Source organism: Cygnus atratus, chromosome 25, assembly GCF_013377495.2.
Source record: "Cygnus atratus isolate AKBS03 ecotype Queensland, Australia chromosome 25, CAtr_DNAZoo_HiC_assembly, whole genome shotgun sequence".
Taxonomy (NCBI): Eukaryota; Metazoa; Chordata; class Aves; order Anseriformes; family Anatidae; genus Cygnus; species Cygnus atratus.
The window spans coordinates 3,208,429-3,221,508 of record NC_066386.1 but is presented as its reverse complement, the minus strand read 5'-3'; the positions used below and the strand labels follow the sequence as shown (position 1 = coordinate 3,221,508).

The 13,080-nt window shown below is 40.4% G+C and overlaps 1 protein-coding gene across 13 annotated transcripts in view; it reads left to right on the top strand.

Annotated features, from left to right (window-relative positions):
• CDC27 (cell division cycle 27) overlaps positions 1-13,080 on the top strand; it is a 33,016-nt gene that overhangs the window by 1,520 nt on the left and 18,416 nt on the right. For all 13 annotated transcript variants that reach the window (XM_035567997.2, XM_035567996.2, XM_035568000.2 and 10 more), the window contains exons 2-7: positions 4,632-4,707; positions 8,020-8,167; positions 10,163-10,288; positions 11,319-11,416; positions 11,933-12,087; positions 12,199-12,413. In XM_035567997.2, the coding sequence (XP_035423890.1) occupies positions 4,632-4,707; positions 8,020-8,167; positions 10,163-10,288; positions 11,319-11,416; positions 11,933-12,087; positions 12,199-12,413 (818 nt within the window). The remainder of the gene's footprint in view (positions 1-4,631; positions 4,708-8,019; positions 8,168-10,162; positions 10,289-11,318; positions 11,417-11,932; positions 12,088-12,198; positions 12,414-13,080) is intronic.

The following is a 13,080-nucleotide window of genomic DNA, read 5'->3' as shown; positions in this document are numbered from 1 at the left end:
GTGAATGACAGGAAACAATATTTAATGTTTCCAGTGCTGTGCTAATTAGACTAACCAAGTGGAAAATGTTTGCTATTCTGAGAGTTCCCCAATAGAAATGCGCAGTCTTATTTTAATTTTTCAGAGAGATAATGACCTATCTCGTGCAATTCTCAAGCTCTTATCAGCTTGGAAGTTTTGATGGGGCTTCACTACGTTGAGTATATCTAGTTAGATTCTGTCTACTTCGAATGCCAAATCACTTTTAGTTGGTGATTCGACTGCCGTTCGCTGCTGTTCTTTGCTGACAGCAATACTGGGAAGTTTAGGATTTGTTACTTGCTGAAGCTTAGGTCATATCTTTGATTTTAAAGACAAAAAAAGTTGCCAGTGCATCACCCAAAACAAAGTTGACATTTTGGTTTTGCCTGGATCTGCTGTTGCAAGCTGGAGTCCTCTCTGTGCCATGGCTGTGAGTAGCGATGTAGGGCTTGGATCTGTACTTCCAAACCAGCTCCCGCTTGTTTTCTCACTCGTGTCGTGTCCAACAATCAGTCTCCATCTTGCAGCACACATTTGGATGAAGCTGACTTTGGCTGGAGTCTGAGTACTTGTCTCTGGCTTTCTATTTATTTATTTATTGGCAGTATGTCTGAAAAAGTTGACGCTGCTTCTCCTTTTTTTTTTGTCATTGCAGAAATTTCTTCCGTTTGTCTGTTTTCTCCTTTCAGACATCTACAGGGCTTGGTATTCTAGGCAAGAACTGTCATCTTTATGGTCATGATATACAAAGTATGACAGATAAATAATGTGTATCTTGTCCTGTAAGTGGAACACCTTAATTATACAAAACTAATGTCGCTAAAGGCATCCAGTTCATTGGTTAGTTTTTCTTTTAATTCCTCAAACTCTGGTACTTTTACTCGCTTTATGTAGACAACAGACCGTTATTGTACTTCCTGACGTGGTCAACTTAAAACCCTTCAGCTCAGACATGAAGCCTTGTATCCCATGCACATTTGGATGCCTTCCAAATATTTCTGAAAAACATCTTGGAAACAAATGAACGCTTTCCTTGGAATTTGGCTTTTCAAGGTGATCATCTGCTGTGACCCACTCGAATAGTGCTTGAACTCCAAGATTGCTGTCATGGCTGAAAGCCTGCAATACCACTAAGTGTCTGATTATTTAATGGAGAAAGTTTTCCTAACTAGTAAATGTAGCAAAGTTTGTCTCTGAAAACTTTCTGCTCGCCCCGAACAAATCCTAAAACACGATAGGAACGGATTGATTAACGTGACAATAGGCTGTAAAGCTTTGAAAATAATTTCCAGGGCCACGTAACTGTCAGAGGTGTCCCCTTATCCTTTAAGAGATCTCGGGATTAGATGTAGGGTGATACTTGGACGACGCACAGGATTTGCTGGATCACAGATGAATGTGTGAGCCAGCTTTTATTTTCTTGCTTTGCTTTCTGAGGATGCCTTGCCATGGAGCTGTAGTTGGTGTGGTAGTTTGGGGATTCTCTGTTCTCTTTATTTGCGAATTACTGTATGTAATCAGTAGAACAGCTGACTAGGACCTGGAGGTTTTTATCCTGGAAGCATGATAAAACCATGAAATGCTTCAGGCTCCCCTCCTGTCCATATTTGCTTGTAGCCCTGAGAACAGACGTGACAACCGAAGTGTTTTAACTGCCTTGCACACCCCTGAGGAGGTGGCTTTTTAAATCTCAGCTGGCAGGTTCCATCTAAACTTTGATCACTACCATGGGGAAGAAACTAAGGCTGCGTTTGGATTGTATTTGTGGCTGTACTGGATTGTCCTCCTCCAGCGTCCTCGGGATTAAATAGTTTTTATTGGATAAATGCCTCCGAAGTTTCCTGTTCCAAACCACCACAGCGTGGGTCAGCAGTTGTGTGCCGCTAACGCTGGGGAGATGCAGCGACCCTCCGCTAGAACAAACCGAGCTGCTGCTCTGCGAGGAGATTGATGTTCCTGTCCCAGGCTTGCTTCCTAAAGGGCACTGTAGAAATGCTCGCTTTTGGCAGCTTGAAACCAAGTTGTAGCTCAGACATCTGCTGTCTTCGTAGAAAATCCTGGTGTAGGTCCGGCTGCCGCCCTGCCACCTTCCTTCCCTCATCCTGCTCTTGCAGGACAGCGCGTGCAAGGATCCGGTCTTCAGACTTCTTCAGTTGAAGGCAGGATTCCAACTTGCACCATTTCAGTTGCTAAACGATAATTATTGCATATTACCAGCTGGCTTTTTGCTTGCTCCAGGACTCGGCTCAGCAAGGATCGTCGCTTGAGCCAGTCTGCAGCGTGCCTTTTATCGTGTGGCTGCGATGTAGCCAAAAACGACTTGGGTCCCCTCTTGGCCTTTGGCAAGGTTGTTTCTGGCAATTTGCTCCTGCTTGAGAAGTGAAATGGCGTTGGTTTCACCACCACCGCCCCCATACCCCTCTGTTTTGTAAGCATGGTGAGTTATGTCCCTGTAAAGACAGTGTTTTTAACCGTAACAGCACAACTCGAATACATTCATCTGAATGTCACTTGTGGCTTGGTAAAGGAAGAGCTGTTTCTGAGAGCAGGAGGAAAAGGAGATGTTAGGCTGCTCTAACCTGGATTTAGCCCGAAAGGTTTTAACACCCTCCTGTTTTGTACTTCTTGTACCATGCTGTCCGAGGGGCACAGAACAATAAACAGCCTTGGAGCTTTTCAAGGTAAAAACAGAGTAATCGCTGCAGGCAGATGCTGAGGCTGAAGTTATCTGAAGTGTGGAATACAGCCAGAGAGAAATAATGTGTTTATATTATTATAATCAAACCGAGAGAATCCATGGTTAAATACTTTTCATACAGGCTTAAAAGGACCTGTTGATTTTTTTAAAATGTACTGCTGGGGCCTACTGGTAGAGGAAAACAGCATCTCTGTAGAGATGGTGCATCAAATATTCTCTGTAGTAACTGGAAGCTCTGGTGTGTACTGTTCATAAGGGCTGTGTAGGCTTCCCGTGAGGAGAACTCGCACATTTTTCACACCCTGACTTTGTCAAGTTTGTGTTGGAAGAAGTAGCATATGGTCCGTGTAACTGCCTGTGACGTTTGGGGTTTTTTAATTGGAATTGGCACTTGCTTTGCCTACTGGAGATGGCATTACAGGGTGCTTGCTGCTTTAGTTCTGGAAGTCTCGTTTTAGTTTTGCAGCGTCTGATGGGGTGTCAGAAGCTAGATTCTGTTCGTGTTTTCTGTTGCTGATAAATATTGGAGAAGTATTAGGGCACAGAGCCTTGAGTTCATGAGTTCAGACCTAGTTTGGATCAGTTATAGCACAACTCCTGCAAAATGGCTGTGTGCTGGCCTGTGGGAAACGGCTCGGGAACTGGAGCGAGGCTGCCAGATGGGAAGGAACTGCCGTCCTTGTCCCAGCCCATCGAACCTCAGAAAACAACCCCTGATAAGCATGCATACCACAGCTTTTAATGGATGGGGAGGAAGGACTGAGCAGATGTTAAAAGGGATTCTTTTTTCCCTCCCACCCCTTTACTTAGAGTTATTTTAATCGGATCCAAAGAAAATCGCTTCATAGTGTAACAAAACTTGCATCCCCCAGCCCTGTTCTTCCTTTTGCTGGACAGCTCTTGCTTTTAACTCTGCTAATAAGGATACCGGGCAGGTAATTACAACAGCTACTCCAACGTGCATGAGGTTTATGCGCCTATATGTGTGTTGGATTTGCATTTCCCTGGAGTAATGCCATCTTGAGAGGTTGCTTGAATACCGACAGCCCCAGACACTAAACTTTGAAAAAGGAAGATTGGTGCCCTTAAGCAGGTGGCTGGCTTTGGCCGAATGTGGGTGTACGAGCAAAAAGTAGCCTTCGTATGTGTGTAGGGATCAGTTTGTCCATCCCATTGCATCGCATATGTTCTTGTGAGACCTCCCAACCCTAATCCGCCGTGGTGAAGCGGTGGCTGGTGAGCAAAGACCCGAACAAAACCATGACAAAAAGCAGTGGATCACTTTAATCTTGGTTCTTAAAGGGACGCCAATGCCTCATCAAGGAAAATTCTGTGTATTTCATATGCTTAAGAAACAGCAGGCTTACACTGACAACCTCAGACCCAGATGCGATTCCTAGTCTTGTCGGTTTTCAGTTTGTCCTGTCTTGAGGTGAGATGGTTTAAATGGAAACCACATTAAAATGCGTTGGGTATGCTTGCCTTTTTTTTTCCTTCCTTAGGCACCGTGAAGAGCCAAGAGCAAGATGGTACTCTGCTAAACAGTTGGGGATGCATTAAGAATAAAAACATTATTATTTGATAGTTGGTGATAATCCCTGCTCGGGCACAAGGGTAAAACACTGTCATGAGTGGAAGCGCGCGCTGGCTGAGGTTTATAGACGGCTGTGTATGGTAACCAGTGAGAAACAGTTGTCGCAGATCGGTTTGTGGTATCAGTGCAAAGATGGTTTTGCTTTTAACCTCCTTACTACTAGTAGAAACAACTAAAACATCATATTTATCCATGTCCTTTCTTCTTGTCGCTCCAGGACAACAAAACAGCTTTGCTTTTTGATAGCAAGAGCCTAATGAGTTCTGTAGTTTTAAAGCTTCTCTCTAAACCTAGACTATTTATTTTCTTGTCTTGTAGGCTGCTATATGGCAAGCACTTAACCACTACGCTTACCGTGATGCAGTGTTCCTCGCAGAAAGGTTATATGCAGAAGGTATGTACTTTGCAAACATGAAATTGATGGTCTTTTCAGTTTTGGTGTAGGATTTTGAGCCTCTGGTCCTGTTTTGTCTTACTGCAGTCATTGTGATAATAAAGCTTAACTGTCTGCTTGGGGAAAACAGAAGAATGCTTTGCAGTTAAGTTGGGAAATCAAATCATGTAACAGCAATGTGTTTTTGTTGTTGTTGTACAGTAAAACCTCCTTAAAATTAAATTCAGAGTTGGGTGTTTAAGTGTAATGTTTCCAGTGGTATCTTGCATGGTGTCAAACGGGAGGGAGGTTTTAAATCCCTCGGAAGACACACAATTCTTCAGGTTGACTTGGAGAGATGCATTCTACAAATTGTCTCGATATTGAAAGCTGTCTTTGCCAATAATCCTGTTCAGATATGTTGATTGGTGACTTAGCTGAAAGAAGTAATTTTGTAATAAAGAGAGAAGAACAGAGAGAAATTGAGGCAATGAGCATCAGAACATACGGAATATGCATCTCCTGTGGAATTCTTGTTAGCTGTTACTTCATTGTAATGCCATTAATTCTAGCCTGCGTTGTGCACTCAGCAGGCAGCAGTAACACAAATCTGTACTGTTCTGGGTCCTTCAAAGACCACTTCCGTGTACTGTAGTCCTTTTTCTTCCTTATCTTTAACTACGTGACCCCAGACAAGCTTTTTGTTCTTGTCTGCTTCTTTCTCCTTGACACTGGTGTTCACTTTTTCTGTTTTTGAAATATATTGTCCCTTAATCGCTGACATGAAAACAAAAATAAAACCACCACCATTAAGCTAAAAGAAAAAAAATGTTTTAATTTCAGGCTAAGCAAAACTCAGGTTTCTAACATGAATTAAACTGGGTAATCTATTTCATGATCCGGGTTTTATAATGAAATGTTTTGCTTTTGATGTTCTGCTCGATGTGCCTACCATGTACTTGATGCTGGAAGCACAAACCTAACTTTTGAGAACTGGAGGGTTTTCCCTTTTGTTAGGGTTACCCATGAAATCTGGAGTCTTCCATCTAGTGTTGAAATGACAAGCGTTATATAGAATATTGTGGGAACCTTCAGATTATAATGAAGGTGTACATGAAGGAAAGAATTCTTAGGGATGGCTCATCTCCCCTGAACACAGCACATTCTGAGATGCTGGAACATGCTAGATTGAAAGTAATTGCCAAGGATATTGTAGAAATGAGGAGAATCCACTCTGTGCAGCAGCCAGGAGAAAATATATGATGATGTAATGATGCTATCTCTGCGGAATAACACTCTACAAGAATATTTCAGACAGCTTTTTTCAGTGACCAACAGTGCTGAGAGAGAACAGCATGCTGTCCCTTGGTTCAAACAGTTAACTGTTGATAAAACATCTCACTCCTGGTTAAAATGAGTAGTTATGTTGTAGGGTAGAAGCTGCTGAGCTCAAATACACGGATTCCATAATGACAGTAAGAATCTGACCCCAAGAAGAATTCTAAGTCCCCCCGCAGTTACTGTCTCTGTGGGGACATCTGTGGCGTGGCAGTTTCCCAGGATGCTTGGATTGAAGTGTTGTTAAATTAGTGGATAAAATAATTGATTTAACTTTAACTTTCAAAAAGATCTTCTGGAGTTTTTAGCAGAAGGATAATAAAATGTCCTTTCTTTGGGTCTTCGGTTTCCATTGCCATCATCTGAGTGATGACACAAGCTTAAAATAGTGTTCAGTGCAGCAAAGGATCTGAGTAAGTTGCCCAGGGAGGTTTTTGCACGTTGCTTGCATTGATTTTTTCTGAAGAGTTCCATGTAGGCAGACAAGGAAACACCATAACTTGTTTTTCTTTTAGTGCTGACTTCGATCTGCTTGGTAGTGTGTTGTGAAAAGTATAAAGTGGTATTGTTTTTCTAATTGTTTGGAGGTTTGAGAGGCTTGTCGTTACAGACAGCCTTCTTTGAGGTAAAAATTTTGCTTAATGGTGGCTTGAGTGAAACTTTTGGGGAAGTACAAAGAATAAGGCTAAATAATTCACGAGTATATCTGGAGATCTCTACTCTGGCTTAGAAACTGGTGAAAAGAGTGAAAAATGAAGACACAGACACTCCACACAATCATAGCTTAACACTCAAATCAACATCACAGCATGGTAATGCTTGCTGTTGCCTTTCAAATGTGTGTTCTCTGTTTCAAGTTTCAGCTGACAATTACACAGTAGGGTTCTAAAGTTACTTTTGGGATTAGGTGCCCTGTCCTTTACACTGTAATCGCAAGTAAAATCAGCAAGTCTGACCTCAGTCTTCAATCTGGATGCCAACTCCAGTTGTTTGAATAGAGCATTCTCAGTGCAGTCCATAATACAGCTCGGCGGTGAAAGAAGTGGTGAAGCAGACATGATTCAGGCTAAAAACTTCTAGTTTCTGTCAGAGAAAGAGTTGGATTTTTTGTCTCAATTAATCTCACTTTCTGTTCAGACAGGTTATTTTTCCTGAAGCTTGGCTAATTAATTCAGAATTTGGAAACCTGTGACAACTCTGCTTGGGAAGATTTACAGGAGAGCTTGTCCCTGTTATTACTTCCTACCATAAAATAAATAAAGCATCTGAATGGTAGTTTTAAGCCATATTCCTGATGAAGTAAATAACTGTGGGCAGCAAAAAGGACAAAAATTTATTTCGGGGTAGAGGTGACTGGTAGCTGATCTGCTTTAATGGCCACTAAAATCAGAAAACCTGCTTTGCTAAGTCACGTGAAGGTACAGAATCAAATGCTTTAGAAAAATAACAGAAATAAAATTGCAAATGGGGGAGAAAAACATTTGATGTTAGCATGAAAACTGTTAATTAGGCTACTTAGGCTGAAATTGGTCTTTCCTACTAGAAGTTCTTTTACATAAGCTGTTGTTGTGCTTATGCACAGCTGAAATGTGTGCGAAGTGTTACTCGCAGGTGTTCCCTGACAACACCCTGAGCCAAGTCGTGGTATGGCCAACAAGTTGTTAAAGCAGTTCAGCTCTGCTAGGAATGACTGCATTGCTTGACTTGCTGGTATTTTAACAACAAGCTGGCTAATTGCTTATTTACGTTGGGTAGCCAGAAGGATCAAAGATCCCTTCTAACAGTAGATGTTAAGAATTGCTCTGACTGTACAAGAAAGCAGCACGTTAAAGCTAGTTTTATGCTAATGAATGAAGAAATACACCTCAGTGGGTAATGACTGTCTAATATCAGTACTTGTTTTCTTGTATCTTGTTTCTAACTGTCTGCTCCCACCAGTTTATTGCATCAAAATGGTAAGCAACTGACTGATGGTTTTTGTTTTATTTCTCTTAGTACATTCAGAAGAAGCACTGTTTTTACTGGCAACGTGTTACTACCGCTCAGGAAAGGCATATAAAGCATACAGGCTCCTAAAGGGACACAGCTGTACTACCCCACAATGTAAATACCTGCTTGCAAAATGTTGTGTTGACCTCAGCAAGTAAGTGAACCCTCTATGTTCTGTTCCAGGGTTACAAATGCATTTTTTTTGTTGGAGTTTTGCCTTGAAAGCTGTCATATTGCATAAACTAGTGGTTCATTGGCCCTTCAACTCTAAAGATTACTATAAGTTCAATTCATTTTGCTTTCAGAGGTGGACCTAACAAACATTAGCCCATATTGCACAAACCTCTAAAAGGTATTGAATAACTTGCAAAGGAGTTGTCAAACTGCATAGGGGGAAAAAGAGCATTGACTGCTGAGATGACTCAAGGAGACCAGGCTGGGAAGTGTTTGTTTCGCTTTTGCATTTCTCTGATACTCTTGCTTATTTCATTAAGTGTTTCCAGTATGAATTTAATGGACAGGCCACTTCCCTCGAACAGTAAGCTTGCTCCGCTTACCCAGTTAGTGCTATGGGTGGATGAGGGGAAAAGATGTCGGACAAACATCTCTTTAGAAAACAAACTAGCTTGAATCCACACCAACGAATGCTGGCTTTGACATTAAAAATTAACCTTAACAGGGACATAATATCAAGGTATTGTGGTAGATTTCTGGAGTTTCATTGCAAGAGCACGTAAATGAGATTAGGGACTGTAGCCTGACCAATGCCCAGAGACTTTGTAATGAGGGTATTTTGCTTCTGTGTAGATCTTTCAGATTGTTACAACTCAAATGTAGGAAATAATATCTGGTGGAGATGTTGAATGGAGAGAATAAAAGACACCAAGGGAGGTAAAAACCTTAGTTCAAGAAACTTCAAGTACTGCAGGATGCTTTGCAATAGTCCAAATGTCTTTCTACAAAACAGCTTGTGGTTGTATTGTGTAGGATTTGGGGTGTGTTTTGTTTGTGTTTTTTCCCTTTTTGAGTGGCCCTCTTTCAATGACCAAAAAAAGGTTCATTTCTTTAGACAATAGGAAGTGAAGTCTGTAGTTCGACATGGTGTGATGTGGTTGTGTTGCAGTACTCGTGATCCTACCCACAACGTGTAACCAGAATGCAGGTCTCTTGGGGAACCTCTTTCTTCTTTGATGCTCTTTTTAGTAGGCAAATCTTCTGACATCCTTAGAGTAGTAGGGAAGTCTTGACTTGTTGCATTTCTTTTGACACTATTTTAGCACTTTGGGAGCTACTAGGATACCAGTCCCTTTACCGTGTCTTCTGTTGAAAGGGAAATCATGTTAATGCTCTACTTGGAAAGGTCCCAGTAGAATAAATTTGAAGCTGATTGTTTTCTCCCTTGCTTTTACGAAGTCTGTATGTGTATGATACATCAGCTTCTGAGCTGATTTCAGTTAGGTAGGTGGGATTTCTTAAACATTCTTCAGAACTTGTTAAATTTAACTGTCGTTGGCACTGTTACATTTACATGAGCTCTTTTATAGAGATGTACCTTATTTGCTTGTGGGAATGGCCTGTACTGATAGGAGCATCTACACAGAAGCGTAACATCATGTGGAAGCAAGAGGAGATTATGAAAGAAACAAAGGCATTAAAATGCAAATCTACCACATCCCAGTACTGGATCTTAAGAACTGAGTGCATGGAGCCTTACAGGTTGTTTCTCATAGCTGGGAAATGAAGCCAAACTGAAGTGGTATTTTAGAAGACATGTTTTGAACACTACCAAAAAATAAAGCGCTTGAAAGACTTCTCTCCCCTTTGTATTCTACCCAAGATCAGGCCCTTTTTGGAAAAATCATGCTGTAGTATGTATTTCTGGTTTTGGAGTGGCGTGGTTTTTTTGTTTGTTTTTTTTCATTCATTTCTTCTTCCCCCAGTAGAGATGTTCAAAGTATTTTGTACCTCCATGTTGCTAGAGGAATCAGTCATTTATTTAACATTCATTTGCAGGAGCTGGTATGTGTGGGATTTGAAACTTGTGAACACTGACAGTGGATTTCTGTTTTTGTTTGCAGCAGGGTGAGAACACTGGACTACCAATACTGTGAGCCTTGTAACCCCTTTAAACCTCTTGTTTTTTAAAAAGGCTTGCAGAAGGAGAGCAGATCTTATCTGGTGGAGTGTTGAATAAACAGAAAAGCCATGATGACATTGTTACGGAGTTTGGTGACTCTGCATGCTTTACACTCTCCTTACTAGGACATGTCTACTGGTAATGTTACTTTTTTATTTTGCTTTTTTTAAAGCTTAGGGGGGTTTTGTTGTTGGATTTTGGTTTTTGGCAGGTGGGTTTTTCATGTATGTGTTTTTTCATTTTTTGACCAAACAAATTTTAGTCAAAAAGAAAAAAAATTAATCTTTTGGTGATTTTTATTTATTTACCTGTCTCTGGGTTCTATGGCCAGGCCATGTGGTCTGTGCAAAAGAATATGCTAAATCCAGATAGATGGTTGTGGAAACCATCTAGCTTAGGGATGTGAGCGTGATTTCTTTTACCCAGAGCTTTTGACTGCCTCAAAATACTTAATTCCTCTTCCAGGTTAAGCATGTGCCCAGGAGTCATTTTCTTATAACTTAGGGTTTGATCTGTATTCTTCCTGAAGAGAAACTCTCAAAGCCTGTTTCTCAGTGTTACCACTTCAATTTTTCTGTCTGGTTTATAGAGGTATAGCTGTAATCTTCAAATGAAAGCGGTGAGCAATACCTTTCAGAATAACTGCAAATTTAAGTGTTAAGCTTTTGCTCAGATACAAGAAACGTTTTAGTAAATGTGGAGAAATGAGTAAATGGGAATAGTGGAGTTCTTGGTTTCTTCCCTAGTATACCTGTTCTCAAAAAAAAAAAAATCAGAAGCAGCTTGTTTTTGTGTCCATCTAAGTATCCTGCTTACCTCTAATTTATATGCAAAAATATTACCCATAGATATTTAAAATGGCTGAAGGGCTAGCAGTCAGTTTGGAGAAAATAAAATAAACGGTTGCCGAGAACAGCACCTTTCTAAACATGAAAACTTTGGTGCTTGGGGCTTTTTTTCTTTAAGAACTGTGTTTAAGTAACTATCTTCTGTGTATAAATATGCCAAATAACTCAATATTGCTCTGTTTCTGTTCCTCATTGAAAAATGAGGAATGTTGCTGTGGTTCTCAACATGTTTTTGCTTTTCAACTCCTCTCCTGGAAAGCTATCTTGAACAAAAGTACTGTTTTTAAGTTTCCTTATAAACTGTTGCATTCTTCTTGCAGCAAGACAGATCGGCTTGCCAAAGGATCAGAATGTTACCAAAAGAGCCTTAGTTTAAATCCTTTCCTCTGGTCCCCTTTTGAATCGCTCTGTGAAATAGGTAGGTCTGCAGAACTGTCTTCCCAGTGAAGATATTTTCTACATTTTTTTGGTTATGTCAAGTTTTCCCATTTGCCATCCCCATGTGGCAACTTTTTACGTTGTGTCCAAAACATTGTAAGTAAAATGCCAGCAGGATTCTTCCTGTGTGTTTTTGTGAGTAATAATGGATTTAAAATACTTTACCAGTGTTCAGAGCTTTTCTCATTTTCTTATTTTTCACTACTACATTTTGGATTTAGCAATACCATGTGTTTTTCTACCATGTGTTTTCTGAGGAGACCCTTAGAAACCATGCTTCTGAGAATAACTTAAGCAAGTTAAATAAAACGATAAAACAGATTGTCCAGGGTTTTGCAGTGGAAGAACACTTCCAATTTAGTGTAAGGAGTTTTAAAATAATGAAATAAGAATGCACCCCTCTAAAATACTGTCCCCTGCCCTCCTTGTTTCAGCCCAAATCTTCAGCATACTGACTCAGGAATAACTCTATTTAAATCTCCTTCCAATCTTACAGGTGAAAAACCAGACCCTGACCAAACATTTAAATTAACATCTTTACAGAACTTCAGCAGCTGTCTGCCTAACACTTGCACAACATTGGTATCTAATCACAACATATCGCATAGACAGCCTGACTCTGTCCTGATGGAAACTCCACAAGACACAATTGTGAGTTTTGCTAAAATCATTGTATTTGAAGCAGTCTTTCCAGCTTGACTGAAAAATACTAATTAGAAACTACACTGCATGGGTAACTAAAAGCAGCCTTCCATTTTTCAGGAGTTGAACAGGCTCAACCTAGAATCCTCCAATTCAAAATATCCTTCCTTGAACACGGATTCCTCTATGTCTTACATTGACTCGGCTGTAATTTCACCAGATGCTGTCCCTCTTGGGTCAGGATCTGCCATATTGTCTAAACAGGCTCAAAATAAACCAAAAACTGGGCGGAGTTTACTAGGGGGTCCTGCGGCTTTGAGCCCACTAACTCCAAGGTAAGTCTTTGAGGTGGACCACTTCTGTAGTTAACTGCTCTGATAATTTGTGTGTCGTGCAGCACAGGACTTGCTGATAGTGGGTTATGATGCATACAGAATTCATGCAGAAACAAAAGCTAAACCACTTCAGTAACTGCTCTTGGTCCTAGTGTTCATCTCTTCTGTTTTTTTTAAACAAGCAGCTGGTGTTTTTGTTTAGAAGAGAGGAGCTGTTGATTCACCATGTTGCTTATTGCTGTATTCACACTGGAAAAGTCTTTAAAAGAATATGCTTCTACTCTGGAATAAACTGTTTTGAAAAGCTATTCTTAAGTGCTTGCATTGAAAAATCTCTCTTCTAAAGAGCGTGTAAATATTCTTTCCTCTATACCATCTTGGTTAAAGAAGTGTTACAGTAGTATGTTACAAGCCATTAATACTCAGGCAGTCTGTGTCTATTAGTTCTGCAGGAGGCAAAGAAAGTTCTGTGTGAAACTTCAGGAATGAGAATATGTTTTGAAGCATCTTTTACAGATGAGAATGGATAGTAAGTTTTTGGGGGGTTAACATAAATCTCAAGTATTTCTGAAATAAAGCAGGTAACCTGGGTCTGTGCTTTGCCCACAGAATTGGTCTGATACTCATGGTCTAATATTTGGACTTTGACACTTTCTCTTCATTTTAT